This window comes from Carassius gibelio, chromosome B11, assembly GCF_023724105.1.
Source record: "Carassius gibelio isolate Cgi1373 ecotype wild population from Czech Republic chromosome B11, carGib1.2-hapl.c, whole genome shotgun sequence".
NCBI lineage: Eukaryota > Metazoa > Chordata > Actinopteri > Cypriniformes > Cyprinidae > Carassius > Carassius gibelio.
In genome coordinates this window covers 19,532,005-19,554,875 of record NC_068406.1, presented here as the reverse complement: position 1 = coordinate 19,554,875, position 22,871 = coordinate 19,532,005, and the positions used below count along the sequence as shown (strand labels likewise).

The 22,871-nt window shown below is 36.6% G+C and overlaps 1 protein-coding gene across 1 annotated transcript; it reads right to left on the bottom strand.

The window, feature by feature from the left end:
* Positions 1-430: 430 nt before the first annotated feature.
* On the bottom strand, positions 431-22,462 carry sfmbt1 (Scm like with four mbt domains 1). Its single transcript, XM_052569040.1, has 21 exons — positions 22,327-22,462; positions 19,183-19,239; positions 16,939-17,033; positions 15,388-15,631; positions 14,678-14,766; positions 13,561-13,813; positions 12,345-12,442; positions 10,808-10,909; positions 10,210-10,369; positions 8,528-8,610; positions 7,919-8,045; positions 7,540-7,653; positions 7,128-7,170; positions 6,978-7,048; positions 6,738-6,877; positions 5,795-5,904; positions 5,503-5,678; positions 3,848-4,026; positions 3,137-3,361; positions 2,576-2,704; positions 431-1,836 (listed from the first exon to the last, which is right to left on the bottom strand). The coding sequence occupies exons 2-21, from the start codon at positions 19,205-19,207 to the stop codon at positions 1,690-1,692; spliced, it is 2,610 nt and encodes an 869-aa protein (XP_052425000.1). The 5' UTR covers positions 19,208-19,239; positions 22,327-22,462; the 3' UTR covers positions 431-1,689.
* Between the last annotated feature and the right edge of the window lie 409 nt (positions 22,463-22,871).

Sequence of the window (22,871 nt, the reverse complement as noted above, 5' to 3'; positions counted from 1 at the left end):
TAAGAAAGGTTTCCTGAGCATCAAATATAACAGAAGGATCACGTGACACTGAAGACTGGAGCAATGGCTGCTAAAAATTTAGCTTTGCCATCACAGAAACAAATACCTTTTTTTTTTTTAAATATATTAAACAATTATTGTAAATATTTCACAATATTTCTGTTTTTACAGTATTTCTAATCAAATAAATGCTGCTAGTGTTAGTTAGGATAAAATACTTCTTTCAAAAAATCTTCTTGACCCAAGACTTTTGAACAATAGTGTACACACAAGAGACCATATAATTAGAATGCAGAAACATCTACTTAAACATTATTATCTATGGTCTATAAATGTATATCCTAAGTACAAAAATTAATGCATTCATTTTTTTAATGCTATCATAGCCCCAACCACTTTCTTTTAAATTCACCCCCTGAAAAACAAAAGGCAAGATTCTGTTCATTTTATTTTTATTTTAAATAACAATTTCCACCAACATATAATTAAAAGTAAACCAATATTATTATTAACCAACAAACTTTGATCAAATGGATGAAAACCAACAAATGAACAAAACAGAATGTGGCAAGACAAGGTTTCAAAACCATCTTTCACCATTCCTCCACAAAATACTTAAAGAAGAAGTATCAAGGGAAATGGACTGCTAAATCAAAAAAAGGGAGACTGTTGCATATCTCATCATCAATTCAACTACAATCCATAGATAATAAATCAAACGATGCTATCTGGTTGGAAACAGGGCATAGCTTTGCAATTGCAAAACCAAACCAAACCAGTTATTTAGACCATTACATCATAGAGGCCCCTGAAATTATTTAATGCAGTATATGCATTTAAACACAGATGCTGCAATCTACTTCATATTAAAAATATTACGTTTACAAGCAGACACATTTGTAAGAGTACAAGACTCTTCAGTTTGGTGTTGTTGATAAACCCTGGATTTGCCATTATGATTATTATCCCTATCACAGTCACTGACATAACCTGAACTTTTTGTGTGCTTATGCCTTAACCATAACACTTCATCATGTGTTTTATTACTCTGCACTTTTATTTAATAATGCATCGTTAGGACAAGCAAATTATTAGTAGTATTTACACAAACCACAATGGCCTCATCTTTTACACTGTTGTGTTACAATGTAATTTCCAAGCTTTTTATAGAAAAACCAAACCGAAATGGGAGCATTAAATCAGTCCCACTAAAATTAACATCTGCTTATTTACAGTATTTACATTCACGCTTCTGTATGTACACGTTTGCATACCACTTACAGTACATGGGCAATTGTTTTTTTGTGCTTAAGGTAATTGCATTGTCATCCGCTCTACAGTTAATAAAGGTTTCAGAAACAAGAGCTTTGCTTATCGTTGCAGACACTGAATGGACTAGTTTCTCTGACTCAGGTCTAACCTTACCCTGAGCTGAACTAATCTTTAAAAAAAAAAAAAAATTAACAAACTTAACAGTAGTCCAGGCTTAATTTGACATGGAGAGCCCAGCTGTACAAGTACCAGATTCACCCTGTTGAAAACCACCCCTCCAGCAGTATCTAATGGTACGGCAGGCGTCTAAAGCGCTAAGTGATTTAAAGGTTCTATGATCCATAGAGCACAAGGAAGATCACAAACATTAGGAACGTCACCTAAAATGTCAAATGCCCTGCTCATCTCTGCAGAATGTCAACCTGAGCTGGCAAACTGTTGGTAAAATGCTAGCTTGACTCGTTCGATCTGATGGCACAGCTTGATGGCGGGGCCGAGCTTCAGGTCCATACATTCCTGGACAGTGGGAAGATTCAACAGAAGCAGCGCTTGACCGTCAATTTCCTGGAAGGTAAATGAATAAGAGAATAACCAGTAATAAGCATGTGAGCCAGGGAAATGAAGCTTAAATGAGTGTATGGAATGTATTGGGACCCAAAACTTTTTGCAATCAAATTACCATACTTTTCAGACTATAAGTCGCACCTAAGTATAAGTCGCATCAGTCCAAAAATACGTCATGACGAGGAAAAAAACATATGTAAGTCTCACTGGACTATAAGTCGCATTTATTTAGAACCAAGAACCAAGAGAAAACATTACCGTCTACAACCGCAAGAGGCGCTCTATGTTTTCACTGTAGGCTACAGGAGCACTGAGCAGCATAGAGCGCCCTCTCGCGGCTGTAGACGGTAATGTTTTCTCTTGGTTCATTTCTCTCGGTTCATGTCAAATTAATTTTGTTAAATAAGTCGCACCTGACTTATAGTCCAGAAAATATGGTAGTCAAATCTACAAAGCTGGCCACAAATGAAGAATACTCACAACAACGCATTCATTTGTTGCACTAATTTGTTCCCTCATTTTAGGTAAACTGTTCCCATGACTTACTAATAAGTTTTCTCATTTTAATGAAATCAATTGTTCGCGCTGTACTTATAATATGTTACTGCAGGTAATTGAAGACGCTTTAAAATCCAATCACCGGTGCTTGCAGAATACTACTACTAGTACTAGGTATAAATAGCAATATGACTGGATGTTCATGTACTGGAGCTGTGGATATATATTGCATGTATATTACTTGATCCATAAAGATGCGTGCCAGTGGAGCACAATCAGTGGTCCTGATAAAACGAACAACATCTGTGACGCTCCATTCCAGTGGACTGCTGTCCAGACACAGCTTCGGAGGAACTTCAGTACGTGGACTCTTCAGAAGAGACAGCATAACAGTCAGGACTGCATCATGTGTTATCATACACAAAACAGTACAAAATCTAGTTATGGAGTTACATTCCTAATTGTTAAAAGTATACTGCAAGTCAGCAGATCTCAAACTTTTTCACTTCAGAGCCTCTCAAAAATTAGATTTAAAGGGCCCTATGATGTTTGTAGTTTTTATGCTAAAAGCTGCTTTCCATTTTTCCACAGAAACTACTAAAAATAACTATGATGTAATCATACATATTGATTTTTAGTCTCTTTGTTTTAGCTTAAAGCATATTTATTCTTATTTTAAAACATTTTTAGCAATTTTACCACCTCTTGGAAGTGTGCTTATACCCCAAGTAGGCCCCAGCCCCATGATTATTAAATGTTATAAATTAAATATCACATTATTTTCTAATAAGCCCAGTGTTACCTTGGGTGAAGGCGGTCTGTTCTCATCATCTGAGCAGGATGGTGAGCGAGCTTTCCGGCGTCTGCGTGTGGGACGGGGGGTTTCTGGAGGGGAAGGGGAGGGGGTGGGGGGCTGTGACTTCTTCTCTGAATATTCAGAGTCATCCATCAGCTCGTCTTGCAGTTCAGAGCCCGTGTCTTCACTTAGAGAGTCATCCTCATCCAGATCTTCTTCATCACCACTGCCCTGTAAGACCAAACAGTGACATTAGTGGATTTGTAGATCCAGTTTAATGCTCATTCTGGTTAAACTTGCATATATTTTATAATAATGGCCAAGATGTTCATTTTGATGATAGACACATCTGAATTCTGCTCATGGGCTGCATCTAAATGGCAATGACATTAACTCTATGTGCAAATGTTTCACCAGATTGTGCATTTCACATTCTAATGACCACATTAAAACAGATGGTTTCTGAAGATGGTTGTTGTTGAGCAGTTATTCTGAATATATTTGAATTCTATTTAGTGTGGTCCAAACATCTGAAAATCTGGGTTCAAGAGTCTAATTAAGCCTTGAGATAATCTAAAAGTAAAGCGTTAGGATGTAAAAATAAAGCAAAAATGTTGGACTGAAGAATCTGGACTATTTAAATGTATATTAAATGCAAAATAGAAGCATTTTCACTAGAGATCTCAGACTTTTGCAGTCACATGTTGCTTATGTTACCTGAGGGGAACCTGCCGGAGTGTTGTCAACTGAAGCAGAAGAACGTCTCTTTTTGTGGACGAAGAGCTGCTTCCTCCTCTTCCTCCTCCTGCCTCGTCTCTTCACACCTCCCTCTAAGTTAGAGTGTCCGCCAGGAGGTCGGCCCACACGCTTGCTCTTTTTCTTCCCATAGTAATATGCTATAAAACAGGTACAGTCAGTTTTACAGAGCCATTCTGAACAGAAAGTAAAGGAAGGCACATCATACAACTTAAATAAATCATGGATGAATATATCAAGGTCATTTTTTTTCACATACAATAAAACAATCAGATTTTGGGGTTAAATGAGATTTTCCTACGTAAGACCTATATGTACTAGGGGTGTGAATCGGCACTGGTTTCACGATTCAATTCGATTACGACTATCATGTCGATGATTTGATTCGATATCACGATGCATCATGATTATATCGCATTTAGTTTGTGCATTTTTAATAAATTATATATGCAGGCTACTTTTTAAAACAATTATGTGAATTAATTAATACTATATTAATTAATATATAATGGATTAATTATTGTTAAGAATTAAGTAAATATAGCATTTAACACATACAAGCAAATATAAAGTAATGAAAGTAATAAAAAATAAAATTACAAGGGATAAACAAATAACTTTCATTAAGTGCTTTTTGTGTTTTAAGTATCCGAAAGTTTACAGATAGGCTAATCATAGTTATGGGTTTTTCTTTTTTTTGCCATTTGGTTATTACTGATGAGATCATAGACAGTGGCGGCTTTAATAGGCTGCATTCACACTAATGCACAGCTCTATTTCAACATATCAGATGTTTTGGCCTGCTCTGAAAACATCACTGATTTTTTACATCGATTTTGTATCATAAAAGTAAAAGCAAGTGCATTTAACTGCAGCCACGAGCTTCAGGACAAGCACAAAGCCCAAGTGAAAGTCTGTCAGTACTTGAGTTTCATGCATCTAATACATAGACTACTGCATTCCAAACGGCAGAGATAAAAGCACATCTAATGTAAAAGACTAAAATAACAACGAATGTAAGCACAATCAAGCAATACGCACGTGTCTCACAGCGCATATCCTGTGCAATGAAGCCCGCCGCAAACGATTAATTTAGACACCCCTATTATGTACTGATCAAGGCTGTCACTTTTTATTTCGATATTCGAATATGCATTCGAACATGATGTGAAATATCCGTAATCGAACTATAAATTAAATATCCGGTTTTTAAAATGCCATGTGTAGCGCATTTTTTACAGTCAATGTTTAGACCGTTTGTTTTTTATTTTATTCTTTGCCATCTTATCCAGTAGAGGGCACTCTAGACGTATTGTAACGTAGGCCCATGACCAAATCCAGCGAATAATAGCTAGCTTACGGTGTACATTTTAGGACATCCTCAGACCTCAGTCATTAAATGAAAAGGCGTCATGCCTCAGACTAAAAGGCTTCAGTCATCGGACAAAACGGCATTGCGCCTCGGGACTGAAAAGCTTCAGGTCTCAGGAAAAACACGTAGATATTCGAATATATTTGAATACATTGCATGATATTCGATATCCATTAGAATTTGATTTTTCTCAAAAGTGACAGCCCTAGTACTGATATTGATCAAATAGAGAAAAGAGGCTCACTGTATTTGGTTTTAGTGAGCACAGAGCAGTTCTCTGAGCAGCGCTCCAGCACCATTCGTGGACCGAACAGGTTGGGACAACACTCCAGCTTAATGCAGGTCTTCCGACAGAAATCAGCCACCTGGTCTGCAGTGCGAACAATCTCTACTGTCGCTCTGTAACTCTTCCCTTTGTACCTGTAAAGCACAAAAACTAGTCAGAAAGCTGAAAGCAAACGATTTATGTTAGAAGGTCTTGTTCCAACAACCTAGGTAACAGGTTTAGGGTTCAATGTGTAGGGCACCATACTCACTTTGCTTTAAGTGTCTCTCCATGACCCTGCCAGCGGCCCTCTTGGTCCAGCTGCAGCTCTCTCAGCACTCGACTGGGCTTATAGGCAGAATTTATCAGCAGTGTCAGCACCTGGACAGGCCCCAGGTCAGTAGGTTAGCATTACCAACACAGTCAAAACAGAACAGAATAGTTCAACTCCAGTTTCTAAGTCATGTTTAAAGTTATTACAAAATGCAGATAAAAGCATACACATATTGTTTCAAAGCAGCTTTTTAGAAAATGTATGTTTCTACATTTCAATTAAGATTGATCTGTTATCTGACTGATCCGTTAGTTAACAACACATATTCACTGTGACTGCCTATCTATATGATAGAAACCATAAACAAATAGGCTTTTATCTTACGAAATAATTGTTCAGATTTTTACATCGGGCTATAAAGTGGTTAAGATTATTATTTTTATTATGTACTACTATAAATGTATAAAAACAATTTGTAATGCTTTCGAAAAAAAAAAAGTATCTTAGGCTAACTAAAGCTGAATTTATTTGGTTGCAAATACAGTAAAATCAGTAATATTGTGAAATATTAGTTCAATTTAGAACCGTTTTCTATTTGAATAAATCAGAGTGCAATTTATTCCTGTAATGCAAAGCTGAATTTTCAGCATCATTACTCCAGTCTTCAGTGTCACATGATTCTTCAGAAAAAATTCTAATATGCTGATTTGCTATTCATGTTCCTGTTATTATCTATTCTCAGACACTTTGTGTCATGTCTTAGAACACATTTGATCCCTGTAAAAATCATCATTATACATTTTTGAACATTTCTATTCGAGTTTTATACAGCAGAATAGGAGGTTTTAAATACAATGAACAACATTTACTCATTACATTTTGTAATTTAGAAAGAACTAATTTAAATAATACTGCAAATTAGCAGTGTGTTATGGCTAACCTCCTTCAGCACCAGGACACAGTTCCCAGGTCCCACACACTGTGGCAGTTCTGCAATACGCCCCTTATTGAGGTAGGGCCCTGAAAAGCAGCGATGGTTAAAATAGATCTTGGGGCAACAGTACTTCCCATTCGCCTGCCCTGTTGGTGACACAGACAAGATTAAAATAGTACCATGTTAGAGAGCCACTGAGCTTTTATTAGAGTGTAAATGGCTGACAAGGATGTGAGGAAATGTTACCCATCTCAGCCTGACTGCTGTTAATCTGTTGTTTGGTAGTATCAGGTGAGGAGTCTTTGGATGGTACCCGGCTGTGATGAAAGAGATAAATGAGTGTTGTTCCATAATCATTAAAGTAATTCATTTCAAACACTTGTGTGTCTTTCTTACTGTTTCTCTGGCTGAACAACTGCAACCTTTCTCTGTTTCTCCACTGCAAAGAACACATAAAATATGAATTTATGTCTCTTAAAAAGCCAACCCTAGTTATATATTTTAAATATATGTTAAAGGATACAATCTGTTAACATTTACTGACATATAGCTTGAGACTTACTGATATAAAAATGATAATTTAACTTTATTTGGAGTACTACGTTTGCACAATGCACATTTCTTAATATTTAGCCAATGTGTTTTAATATTAGTACTGATGAGGACTATGATCTGAATAATATCGACCTTTAAATCCAAGATATTTAGAGTGTACCTGAGTTATATTTGCAATAGTTCCACTTTAGCACAACCAAATATACTTCAGTATATCTTTAGCTGGACTTCAGCACTAATTCTTAAAACTGACCTCTGGGCTTGCGGGGGTGTAGAAGAGGATAGCCATTGGTCTCACACCAGCTCACTGGAAAAATATCCATGGAGTCTGTATGAACTATGATCTCTGGGATGGCTTGCTTCGGACCTGAACAAAGAGCAGGAGGGAGAGATAAATCAGCCTACTGACCAGTTATCAGCCTATTGACCTTCTGTGTACATAAAGGGTTAAACCCAATCTTATTTTAGCCCATTAGTGGTCTTGCTATTTTTAATCAGGGTCTCTGTTTTTTTTTTTATTAGTTTCCTCTCAATCCAGTTCAAGACGACACTGCATAATTATTTTTGGTCATTCAGAGCTGCCATGCTAAAAAAAAAAAAAAGAAAAAAAAAAAAGAGTGTTGACACCACACCTTCCAAACGAATCCACATGTGTTGACCTTTGACCTTGGTAACAGTTGCTACGTGAATGTTTTCAGGGCAGAGTGGGTTAACAGCCTCCAGCATCATGGACTCTTTAATGCACTGATCAGAAGGGTCCTACAAGGAAATTGAAAAAGCAAGTCAAAGTCTTGCAATAAATTATAATCGTTTGGAATAAATAATTACTTTAAATAATTTATTAAAATGCATTAAATTGATCAAAAATGACATTACATTTTCAATGCTATAATATATTTTGAGCATTCTATGTATATATGTATGTATGTATGTATGTATATATATATATATATATATATATATATATACACACACAAAAAATATATTTATATATTAAGTCACAATTTACTGAGAATTTTTTTTGTCAAATGGTATGATAATTTCTTAAATTAACTAATAATATCAAAGTACTTCATGAGGTTTTTTTATTATTAAAATGAGTTGTAAATGTAAAACTTGCACAATATGAGGTATATTGAGGTATATAATTTATTTAACATTTGCATTTTTAATGCATCTGTAATGTGTTTAATGTATTTTTATAATGCCTTTGCCCCAAATATGCAGAATAAGAAACTCACAGGAGGAAAGCATTGCTGAGGGGCTGCTTCAGCTTCACACTGCTTTAGATAGTCTGCCCAGTCAAAGTCCTGACCTTGGAACCCTACACACACAAACACACACACACACACAGGTCAACAAGTGCACCTGAGACACTGTCAACTGCATGACTCATTACCTAATATACATACAGATTAGAAAAGAACTGACAACATTAGATGAAACAAGATTTAACTTTGAAGTAAATCACAAACAGAGCCCCAATGGCAATTGAAATGATGAATTAATCAATATGTTGATTGGCAATTAGCAGCATGTGAGGCGTAAAAGAGATCTGACAGTAATCACATTGATATGTGAATGATCACATCAACAAAGGTCCAAAGAGGTCAAATAGTGTCTCCCAAACTAAGACACAACAGCATTCTTCCATCTTAGAAACACTGCCAAGCTACAAAACATGTTACCTGTTTCTGATGCAGAAAAGCTAGTTCATGCATTCATGACCTCTAGACTGGACTATTGCAATGCACTTCTAGGTGGTTGTACTGCATCTTCAATAAACAAGCTACAGGTCCTTACCAAGTCAAGAAAATATGATCATATTACCCAAATTGTACAGTCTGTGCACTGGCTACGTATTAAGTTTCCTATCAGTTACAAAATATTATTACTTATCTATAAGGCCTTTAATGGTTTAGCTCCTGCGTACCTAACTATCCTTCTACCAGGCTACAATCCATCACGCTCCCTAAGGTCACAAAACGCTGGACTTTTGGTAGTACCTAGAATAGCAAAATCCACTTAAGGAGGTAGAGCTTTTTTGCATTTGACTCCCAAACTCTGAAATAGCCTTCCTGATACTGTTCGGGGTTCAGACACACTCTCGGTTTAAATCTAGATTAAAAACACATCTCTTTTGTTTATCTTGGGTTAAACAAATAGATTTTGCTTGTAACTAGGATTTACACAAGCTCCAGTCTGGATCCAGAACACCTGAGAAGAGATGATGCCAACCCTAACATAACATACAGAACTACCAAACGTTGCTATAAGTTTAATTGCATTATATACCAAGTGCTGTTAATAGTGCTCATTGTCTGTTTGATTACATCTCTAATTAATTTTTCCGTACATTTCAGCCATATGTACATTAACTGAGTCACCACTGATAAGCTACTACTAAATATTGTAGAAGCGTAATTTTCTGTAAAGTTGCTTTGGAACGAAAAGCGCTATACAAATATACTTGAATTGAATTGAATTAAATAATGGCATGTCCAGTCATCCCACACCAGCCATTAGGTCTAATGACTGCTCTGCTGGGCAGTATAACTGCCAACGAATGAAGCCATTTTTCAGGACAAAGAGCATCCTACAGTAAAGACTCTGCTCGCTCATGAATGCACATTACCAAAAAACAAATGTTTCATGGACAGCAGGATGAAGTGAAATGCTTGGTGGCATATTCAATCGCCAGATATTTTAGGCAAACTTTTCCTGCTCGAGAAAAAAAAAATGCAACTTTCCCTTAAAGACAGTTTAGGACTTGTAAGACAGCATTCCAAGAAAAGAAGCTGTTCTGAAAGAAAAGGGTGGACCTCCTTTCTGTTAGGTCCTTATTGAATAAATTGTTAGACATTTGTGTTATTTCACTTTCCTTACTGTATATGACAATTAAAAGCAGGCTAAATGTAAGGACCTGGAGGAGGGCTGAGCTTGACTCCGTTCTTCAGGCTCCACTGTGTAGGGAAGATTCCTGGACTGTCTCTGTGACATAGGAAAGAGCGTCCACCTCCCTCTTTCTGTGCCTCATTTCTCATATCATCCATTTGCACCAGAAAGAAATGGTCATTAAACACCTGTCACACACAGACAAACACGTAAATGAATAGAGCACACAGAGCTAAGAAGAAGGACACAGCTCTACAACTAGTTTAAATGTCCATCCTAAACTCAGGGATATAAACTCAGTTATCAGGAATACAACATGTTTATGGAAAACACTCATCCTTCAGTGTGAAATGTCTGACCTTCATGTGTGGTAATATTGAGGAGACTAATTCTCTTAAACCTTCTGAAGGCCTGTTTAAGCCAGCATCATTAATAACAGGCAAAGGTTGTGTTTGACAGAATACTAACTGAAAAATAGAGGTCATTTCTGCTTTATAACCCCAATTTAGCACTGCATTTGTTTAATACAAAGCTATATGTAATAGCACAGTATTAGTGTAACAGGTCCAAACTCCAACAGTTTACACAAATTGTGGCGGTGATAACTTTAGGGTCCATCCCGATACCTTCTTCACAGTGGCTGGACTGATGGTGAAGGGAGCTGCTGGGTCCACAGCTTCCAGCTTCATCCCTTCAGTAAAGCAGTGTGGATTGATGGCTGATCTGTCCTGAATACAGAAACAGGTTTATAGTCTGAATATGACTGAATCATTTAAAAACAAGCAGAATAAGTATTGTCATTGTTTCACACACCACAATATACACAGACAAAAAAAAAAAAAAAACACACATATGCATATATATGCATACTATTATGCCATATTTAGCCATATAGCCATATTTACTTACAGCTTGTGTCAGCACAAACCGTCTTTTGGCGTTAAAAAGTACTGTAAGGATTTACTAAAAAAGCGAAGTGAAGAATTAGCGCTGAAAAGGTGTGGACACTTATTTTTTTGCGCCCGATCTTATTGGATATCCATTTGTAGGAGTTTCCCTTTCAGATGCAAAATTTATGAGAGTAGAGTATTTAAAAGGAATCACGTAATGTGATTAATGTTTGCACTTGTTAAATTACTGCTATTTTTAATGCCCCCCAAAAAACATGTCTTAAAGCAAGTGCTAATTTGCACTGCTCTTGCTAGATTATGCTAGCCATTATGCAAATTATCTGGTTGCATCTGTGTTCTTTAATGTGCACATTGTCAGTAAATCACACAAAATTTCTCCCTACCATCTGTGCATTTATAGATATGCTCTCTAATGCTAATTTGCCCTGTTTAGTAAATCTGGCCCTAAAACTTAAATTCAAATTATGGGGATTAATTATTAAATATTGAGTTGAGACACTGAGGTAAAAAGCAATATAAATACTGTTCAGTTTCTTGCACAGACCGATAGTTTTGTGTCTTTACACATCAATGTATCGTCACAAGCCACAGGGTTTAATTTGGTTTTGTTTGTGTATGTTTTATGACTCACAAAGCCATGATTCCCATCCACCGACATTATACGACTTAAATACTACAAATTCGAGTTAAAAATCAAAAATGTTTGTGTTCTACTGTAGAACAAAGTCACCTACATCTTGGATGCCCCGGGGGTAAGCAGATAAACATCAAATTTTCATTTTTGGGTGAACTATCCCTTTAAGGGATATTTCACACAGAATGCCTTTTTTGGGGCAACACAAGGCATTAGAATGGGAAAAAGTTTCAAGAGATGTGTTTTTTTTTTCTCAAGTTGAGCTTCATTTAACTTGACGCAGTGTTCATGTGCACATGCTCTAAAAGATGCTACAGCAAGAGTCAAAGATATCCATCAAGTGCATGTTTACAAAGAAAGATCTGCAGTGGAACGCAAAAACTATTCTGTGTAATCAGCTCCCAAAAATGCCTCCATCCAAGATAACCTCTAGTTCGTTTCCTACATGGATGACCTTAGTGCAACCTGCAATTAAGCGCTTTGCTCAAGGTCACAAAGGTCACAGTGGATCTCCATAACTCTCCAGTTTATGGAGCGCACCAACAGGGTTAAAACAAGCAACCTCGGGGTCAAAGTCAAGTTCTACTAAACACTAGTAGTTAATCAGCCTTTACTGACCCTGTAAAACTCCTCGTTGATGCTGGAGTCCTGAACCTGTGAGGAGACGGTCTTCTTAACCTCCTCCCATTCAGCTTCAGTGCGCAGCGCAAGCAGAGCTACAAACAAACATACACAAAGACACGATCACCTCCCTGCTGACCACATCACATGTGTTTATCTTCTAAAAGCTAGTGGACTCTGTTCTAAGCCCCTGTAAACCCTTCCCCCATCCACCAATCCCTGCTATTGATTAGCTGAACTGTAATATGTGGGTCTCCTAGGGTAAAAGTTCTTTAGTAGCGCTTAGGAGCACAATACGGGCCACCTGCCTTTTTGTGCACGATCTAAACTTCCAGCATGGAACGGTTAAGTTGATTTGCACATTAATAGGTCAGGAAGAATCTACTGTGAATCCTGTTGGTCTGTTCATTCAATCATCTAGCCACAGCAACATGCAGCAGCAACAACCCTAAACATTCACATTTATTTCCAGTTTCTGCTTCTGTTTCCATGGTTTTAGCTGCTCTGACCACTTACATTTTTCAGAAGCTAGCTATTGCTTGATTTGGTTCAGCATTGAGCACATAAACATGAAAACTGGCCATGCTAGTAACAAAATCATACGCTGTTTAGTTCATCCTAATTATTTTTTAAAAATAATATGCTAAGGACTTTTAATTAGTGCTGTCAAACAATTAATTGCATCTAAAATAAACGTTTTTGTTTTACACAATGTGTGTGTGTGTGTACATATACATATATATATATACATACATGTATATATATATATACATATACATATATATATATACATGCATGTATATATATATATACACATATACATATATATATATATATATATATACACACACACACACACACACACACACACATATATACTGTATATACACACATACATGCATGTGTATATTTAAGAAAAATTGTTTATATTTTAAATATATTTATATATATAATATAAATTACATGACTATAAATATATACATGTAAATATTTTCAAAATATATACTGTATGTGTATTTATATAAACATAATAAATGTAGACAGTACACACATATTATATAACATGTACAGATTACATATAATATGTAAACAAAAACTTTTATTTTGGATGCAATTAATCCCGATTAATGGTTTGACAGCACTACTTTTAATTTGATTTCCGATATTTCAAGATACATATAACAAAGATCTTTAGAAATGATAAATCCCTCACCCCCTGGTGGTCTAAGGGTGCAGCTGTGCTCCTGTGCCCAGCCTGGCAAATGAAGCAGGGGGTCCAGGTAGAAGACCCATGTGATAGATTTGGTGTCAGGGAGCCCGTCTGTGCCGGCGTATCGAAGACGCAAGCGACCGGCTATGTTCTCCTCGATCACTGCAGACCAGACCACCTCAGCATCCTGACGGTCCACTAGCTCGACGTTAAGACCCGGACTTAACAGATCTATAGGATTACAGCCACGCTGAGCCTACAAACACAAAAGCAAAAGTTGCATGCATGGAGATAATGTAATATGTCATATCTTAGCAATAACTGTGAAAATTTAATTGTTGTGCTACAAACATAAATTTAAAAACCATAGCTATAACAATGGGTCATTAATTTATGATTGTAATTAATGTTTTTTTTTATAATGTTTGAGGCTATTAAGTTTCAAATAAAGAAAAAAATTATGTCTTTTCTACCTGCTTTTTTCCCTCCAAGTATTTGTATGATTTAAATCTTAATATTTTGCTTTTTACAGTTTAACAGCACTTTGGGTTGGTACAATGTTTTAATGTTTTTGAAAGAAATATCTTGTACTTGCCAAGGCAGCATTTCTTAAATACAGTAAGATACGGAAATATTGTGAAATATATATAAAAAAAATTAAAAGAACTGTTTTCTATTTTAATATTTTTTTTTAATGTATTTTATTTTTTCTGTTATGGCAAAAGCTGATATTTAGGCATCCTTCCTCCAGTCTTCAGGGTCGCGTGATCCTTCAGAAATCGTTGTAATATGCTGATTTGGTGCTCAAGAAATATTTCTTATTATATTATCAATGTTTAATTCAGTTTAATGTGTCCTTGCTAAATGAAAGCATTCATTTAAAAAAAAAGTAATAATAATAATAATAATAATAAAAAAATATATATTATTATAATAAATTGCATAAATACTGCATCTGTTTGAGTTTACATACTCAAAACACTGAGATACCGATTGCAGTAAACACGTCGTTTAGTTGACTTGAAATATTAATTTCAATATATCATGCTATCAGTTTATTTTGCAATAATGACCAGCTCTCTACACATTTTCTCCTACATTCATGGGAGACATCCCTTACCCCTTCCAGGAGACTAGCAGGTACACTGCACGATTCAGCCAGAGCTTTCTCCAGCAGCGCTTCCCAGTCCTGGTGCTTCTCACGGACACCTGAGCACAAATTCAGAGCATTTTAAAGACATAACAGATCTATATCCTGCTGACAGATTTATGCCATGCGCTTCTGACGGCTTCACCATTGACATGGTATTTTGGGCTATAAGCACAGCTGTCAATAAGGCACAGGCAGCCAGAAGCAAAATGCCAGCAACCATCTGGACTCCCCCACGTCTGTACCTACTGCACTCTACTGCAGGATTTTATTAATAAAAGAAGCTTTAAGTATTAAAACGGGTCTTTTAATAATTTCAGAGGAGTAAAGGCCATGCCCATCAGCAAGCTGCAAGCTAAATAAAAGCCCCAACACAAACACCCCTCCCCCATTTCCTGAATATGCCCACAAATCGACTGTGAACAACCACCTACAGGAATTAGCATTGCGCTGCAAGCAACACAGCATTTGAAGAATGTAAAGAAATATGCTAATTTGGCACTGTACGGACGATGCGCACCAAGCTTCTTTGAAATGAGAGCATAACCTCTGCAGAGCCTAAATTCAAATCATCTTTACCTAAAAAGTAATGTTCTCTTGAGTGAGTGACTAAATGAAACATTTAGGTTCTAATCATCATAAATTAGACAGCACAGTGAAGCTGCTAAGTCTCTGCTCACCCTCTGGAGGTCTCATCGGTCGACCCTGCTGCTTGCTCCATCCAATCGGGTGCAGGTCAGCGGTCATGATGTCACACCAAAAGTCGGCACGCCGGTCATCTTGATAACCCTCATATCGTAGCAACAGCAGCTGTCCGCAGGTGGTGATTATTGTGGCCACCCAGTATGCCGTTTCTGTTTCAGTACGCACACACACCTCCAGCTTCATACCTGGAGTCAGACCGGTCTCCAGGCCCTGGTCCACCTGCAAAGAAAAAAACACTGGTATGAGCAGGTGACAGAGCAGACACATGGCCAGGTGACACCTGGTGAGTAAACTGAATCTAACTTTGGTCTCACAGTATTTATAAACTACTGAAGTATTTATCAACACTTTAACTTTTTTTATTTTATATAATACGTTTTATTTTTTCTTTTGAATACATTCGTCAAGTGTTTGTGTCATTCTTAATTCATCTAATATTTTATTTACATTTTAAGCTTTAATTTATCCACTTGAAATTATTTTAATAGATTTAGTTTTAGTTAACAATAACAACACTGAAATGTATATATTTTCTGTTTTGCAACATGTTTTACAAACACTTCCTTGTCTGCCATTGGTCAAATACAGATAGTCGCGCTCTCAGCTACTTTTTGATTTCCTGTTTCTGTGCTGGGACTGTCAGGAGGCACAGACAATCTACCAATGCATCACTTATAGCTGTTTTTGCATATTAATTATTTCATGCAACTAAAAATGACAGACTTCAACATATGAGCACGCTGCATGCCATCCATTTATGTCAAACAATTCCAAAGAAATACATTTTAATATGAACAAATGGTTGCCAATATTATCAACCTCAAATACATTCAGTGACTATGACAATCTGACAGCTAGAGGTCATTCAGTGAACTCTGCAGACAATAAAATCCACACTAAACACTAATATTATAGCATATATACTATGATGAAAATCATCAACTTAGAGGACATTTTTTTTGTATACCTGGGGAATTTGGTCAGTGGTATATTCTTGTCTCATGCCCAGGTTAATTTCTGACCCAGCAAATAAATTCTTTAACATCTAAATGGTCACTTATTGGTCTTACAGATCCCATGAGAATAGGAATACATCACTAATGCACAGCGAGTAATCTAAATGTTGACTTGTTTTCTTACACGCTGGCTCTAGTGCACTCTCTCTACATTTCTGTTTTTGCCATCAGACGCAACAGAACGCAATGCCTCAAAAAGTTGGGTATTGGTGGATTCAAACCTAATTCTTTAAAAGATCCAGCTCAAAAGAGCAGTTCATCTATGAATCATTTAGGTAGCTCACATAGCTCCTGCAGCAATTGCAAGGTCATGGATAAAAGTTTCTTTCAAATGAATAAAAATCTACTTTTGCTGCTTGCATCAGTGTAATAGAAAAACATGTTTTTGTCACATCCGAATTTGATTAAAAGCTTTCAGCTTGGTAAAAAAAAAAAAAACGTATTTTCTTTAGATTCTAGGGATTCATTATAGTGGTGTAGCACAAACACAGGCTGGCCCGGTTTACTCACGTGTTTAAACGCATGATGAGGAACAGAAAGTGCTCCGGTTTCCTCCAGGTAGTCATCCCAGTTATACTCTGACACATCTTGACCAGAGTCTGCATCTGAAACATTGAACAACCAATAACTTAAACACTACAGAGTTCATTCAGCTCAGTCCACACACACAGCCTCATCACCTCACATCAAACCAAATCAACAGAGCGTGAAAGTGAGTGCTGATATAGAGATATATCTATATATATATGGTGATAATAGGCAGGTGCTCAGGTTGTACAGAAATGTCCACCACTCTCTGTCAAGGACAAACACTGTGCCAATACAATATATTTTCATATGTGCAATACAACCAGTGTTAATTTCGTTGACTAAATATTTTCGTCATTATTTTCGTCACGAATATATTTTTGCCGACGAAAACGAAACGAAAACTAAAATAGAAGGCACTGATGGAGACTAAAACTATGACTAAATTGATTGACATTATCGTCAACGAATAAAGGACGAGACGAAAATAGACTGTGACGAAAATCAAATCAGCAGACGGGAGAGATGCGAGGAATGAGCAAAAGAACCGGCAAAACAGAACAGACTGCATGAGAGAAGAGAACCAATCAGAGCCTGACTTATTGAGACGTGAAGCGAAGGTTTTCAGTTTTTATGAGCTCCCGGGAAGTCGGCATTCGAAGAGGTGATAGGGACTTTAAGCAACAGCCTCTGGTGGAACGGCAACGCCATTCTGGCGTTGTATTGCGCCTGCGCGAATTTAACTGCTACTTTGTGACGTTCTAATTTAACGGTCTACTACGGGAGAACAGCTGATTTGCCAGAGTCGCTACAACGTGAGAGGTTAGGTAAATAAATGTTATGTTTTTAGACTTATTTACATCATACAATATTAAAAACTCCTCTTCTGACAAAAGATTGTCATTTAACGCCAAAAGCAATCCTTCTCCTGCTTTTTTAAATTATATATTTTTTTGGATCTCAATAAATGAATTAATGCTGCGTTGCGCTGTTCTGTTTTACCGTTGCTTAGTGACTTTTACGTTCTTGGCTACAGCGGTGTGACGGCAAACTTCCGGTCGCTGTAGCCGTTCCATTCGCAGCTGTTGCTTAAAGTCCCTACTGTCTAAAAGAGCGACAAAATGTCCACAGCTCACTTCACGTTTGACGACGAACAAAACAAAACAAAGCGTAAAGCACGCAGAGCGCTCATTCGTGGCAAGAACACAACCAATTTGAAAAGACATTAACAGACGAGACACCCGGACATTTTCTCAAATGTAATTTTACAACGATGTTCTTTTGTTTATTGAGCTAAGCAAAATTGGAAGACTGCAGTGCGTAGATGTTGTAGCATTAAATATTACGAACTGAAAAGTACTGTAAAATAGCCCCTTCTTCAAATTAGATGCGAGCACAATACTAATACGTAATATCATGATAAATACATTTGATTAATACTAATGTTTAGTATATTTTATAATGTTCTACTTGTTGACAATATCACAAATATTTCTATATTAGTCATGTGAAACATGAATGTTCACATCCTATCATTATACATACTAATCTAGCAATAATGTAGTATTTAAAACATACAATATTGCTAGACAAATGAATACCTTATAAAATCTTGTTACTTTTTTTTATCCACCTAGCTGCCAACTTATTAAATATTTACTTTAAATGTATGCACTTATTGTTCAGCTCAGCTGTAAGCTTTAAGGTCCTGGACCTAACTTTATTTTTATTTTATTGATGGTCAATTGGCAGCTAGTTATTGTTTACATTATCATGACAGTGTTTGTTGCTGCATAAAAGCTTTTGAATCGAAATAAAGACACAGTTGTGTTGAAATAAAGTTGAATTTGTGTTTTATATATTTTGGTTAATTTTGTTTCCTATACCAGCTCTAAAAAATTCTCTAGTAAATCTGTTATTGATTTTAGTCTTATTTTAGTCGACTAAAATACCAAGCAATTTTAGTCGACTAAAATACCAAGCAATTTTAGTCGACTAAAATAAGACTAAAATTAAAACAAATCAGATGACTAAAACTTGACTAAAACTAAAAAGAATTATAGTCAAAAGACCAAGACTAAAACTAAATTAAAATTTCGTGTCAAAATTAACACTGAATACAACTCTCAATACTATAATTTTCAGGGTAAAAAAATTGGACTATAGTTTTGATTTTATTCAAATTATTTAGCAACAGTGCAGAAGAAAAGAAACTAAATAGCTTACCAGACTCCAGCGCCTCAAGGCTCATGTCTGAACCCCCGGAGGACAATCAAACCGTTTCTACATGAATAATAATGAAGGGGAAAAAAACAACAGATGAGAGAAAAACAAACACTGAAACAAAGAGAGATTAATTATGATATTAGAATAACAATTCATATAAAGAAATTCTGTAAAAGTATTTGCATGTGTGTGAGAGAGAATGCAGAAACATGAGGAGACTTGCACAAGCCACATTTCACACAGACTAGTTCATTTAAGTAAGTGGGAGGAGGAATCCTTAGAAAAAAGCCACTTCTGTCACTCAGACTCCCCACATCACCTTCACGAAGCAAAAATGCACCACAAACCCAATATAGCTTTGCAAAATGAAAAATTTGGGTAGATATAATATTGCCTAAACAGCTAAGACTCTAATAATGCAACATTTATGGACAAAGGGAACCCAAAATGACCATTTAAGTAGAAACTCTGAAAGTTCTGTTTCAAGCTCAACATGCAATCTGAAATGTCACTCTCAGAAATGCAAAAAGAAAGAAAATGGTTACCAAAGTTGCATTAACTCTGTCTATTCATCCAGAGCTGTCAAGCTGTCTTTGTGAAGGTTGACATCTCTATTAAAGAGAGTCAGACATTCTCCCTGACAGCCGTTGGTGGGCCACGACCCTCATGCTCTGCTGGGATCAACTCTTTCAGTCCACCCCCCTCCACACCAGCACTGTCCCAGAGCCCCGGAGCACAGCCCAGGCCACGGACACAATGTACTGGGGGTCATGGTGGTCTCCAATAGGGATTGAAAAGAGCAGCAAGGGCTGTTTAAAAAGCCATTTTGCTGTCCCTCAGTATGAAGATCAACTGAACTCTAAAGCATTATGTGAAGAAATTACCCTTAAAAATAAAAAGAAATACCCTGGTTTCCGCAACAAAAAAAAAAAAAAACAACAATAATAATTTAATGTTACTACAACAACTGTGGGAGCTTGTATAAGCCTGTTTGGGCATAAAATAAATAAACTGCACATATTGTAGAAACTGTACAGTACTTTGGCAGAAAGTTGTTGGTACTACCATAGTGAATTTTATTTATTTTTAAATCAGAAAGAAAATATACAGAGATGGTGGACAGTGTAACACTTTGACTCAATGTCTGCAACTCTAAAACACTTGGAAGTGTTTTTGTTTTAATGCATCTTAAAGGTTGATATAATATCTGTCTCTAAACAATGTAAAATAATGTCAAGTACAAAAAGCACTTACACTAATTTTGTGCCATGAATTAACTGTGGAAATTCTAATTCCTTTTTTAAATTCATTATTACTATCCTGTAACCATTTTCATTCAAAATGCCAAACAAATGGGAATTATGAATTTGAAAAGGCAAATAAATTAGCAATGTCTCTTTTTTTTAATATACAATTACATATTTATCTATTTAAAGTAAACTACATTTTCATTGTTACAGTAGTCTGGTTAAAGGAGAACTAGGGATGATGTAGTAACTATGGGAAATGGGCAGAAACTATGGTTGCCATGGTGATTTTTTTAAGTGAAAAGGAAGTCTTTGCTTTCATTGTTTGTATCTCAGCGTTTTTGTGCTCCATCCTAAACATAGATAATATTTTCATTCTTGTATGTGACAAAATAGTTTAGAAATCTACTAGTCCCAAACCTGTTAAATAACATCATGTGGAAAGAACACTAATCCACATTATGTTATTCTTTGTGTTATAAACAATTTTGAGAATTTACTGTGGTAATTAAACTTGGTCTCTTAACCACTCCTCCTGATTACCTTTTGATTTTTTTTATTATTATTTTTAAATGGCAAGCATATGGGGAACATTATTTTAAAAAGCAAATAAAAATACCAATGATGCCTAATTTTGTCAAATACAGAGAAAACCCTGAGAATTTGATGCAAACCCACTTTTTTTCATCCATTAATCAACATGAAGCCATGCTCTTTATATTTCGAACACAAAAACGTACCACTTCTATAGTGATGATGGTGCATGTAGTGCACGAGGAGACCCAGCGGAAATCTATTTCTGGTGTGTCTATGAACCCTCAGCACATTCCTGCCAAACTCTGCCGCTTCATCACTTCAAACTGAAGACAACTTCCCTCCATTGATCAAGGTACACACAAACACAAGCGAATTACGAGAGGAAGAACAGGACAAATGACGCAGTGACCGTTATCACGTGCACAAACGCGTCCAGAGACATTCTGGCGAGTTCTTCTTACACACTGTTGTGAAGAATGAGAGGACTTTCATAACAATAATATTATTCTTGTTTATACAAATTATAAGTTCAAAAGTCAAATACCCCCTTTTAAAATTTTTTTTGAATATCTAATAGTGAAAACGACATGCGAAACAATGTTTTCCTGTGTTTTTATGACCGAACGAAGCCAAACGGGAGCGCGAGTTCTTCACAATGGAGTGATGGTGACTTATAACACAACTTATCTTATGTAACACGGCCAGAGAATGAAACTGTCATCAATTTCTGAAAGCGCTTGAGGAAGCTCACCATTAAACTTTGCCTTTTAAACATGAACATCACTAAACCCCCACAAAACAACACGATCTCCTACAATCACAATAACGCACCATTGTTATGTATAACCACTGGCCAAATACACGCCATTAAGAAGGTAGCGATAAATAGAACCGATAACTGTTGTATAATTTGAGTCATTTAGTGAATGCAATTCATAGAAATCGCCCAACGAGGGATGATGATAGTTCGCTGGTGTGTTCGGCTAGCTACATATGACTGGATAATAGCATTTAATACATTCACGCCGATCAGGCAACTTTCATTCCGAGAGACACATCGCGCAATTCAACATTATTAAACACGAACAATTTTCTCGGCGCTGTTTGGCGAGGCTTTTTTTGTTGATGAGAGTGCGGCTGATTTCGTGCACATGCTAGAAACGCCTGTAACCAAGTCAAGTTACTGAAACGTCATAGCTTAAGCAATAGAGCCAGGCACTCATACGAGCGAGCACAAGTCACCTTTTTTTTGGAGACGGGAAAAAAGATGCAGGCAAAGCAAAATCGCTCATTAAAGCCAAGGTCGATTAGGGCAAAGGGTAAAATACGTAAATATTTGGGAATGCGTTTCGTTTCTTACCAGTGGGGAGTTTTTCAAGTCGGTTTTAGATGCCGTGTCTTTTTCCGCCTAGTCGTTCACGACCTCATTCCAATATGGCACAAAGTGCGAGTGCGCATGCGCCGTGTCTCGCGCGAGCCTCTCATCCACGAGCCCGGGGATTGATATTTGTTGGCTTTCAGCGATTAAAAAAGGCGAACTTGCCACATATTTGAACTGACCGTTTACAGTGTCCCACCAAAACAACACTGAAATAATGTTAACACAGCACTTTTGTCGATTATTAGAGTTTTAATTTGAAATGTGCATAAGCTGAACAATAAAAACGCTGGGCGCAATATTAAACGGTTGCTTACAACTGTCATAACCTGTTTAGGTCTTGGCTGCGCGGAGGTTAGCGGTTATTCTGGTTTCTATAAGTTAATGGGATGCATTCAATCAATAATGTTGTTTACAAGGTTTGCCGCCCTGCCTCTCCGTCGTTTTGTTCAGTAAAGTGTTTGTCCTATTGGCTAGAACGTACAGAATCTGTCTTTATCTATCACAACTGCGCCACGCTGAGCAAC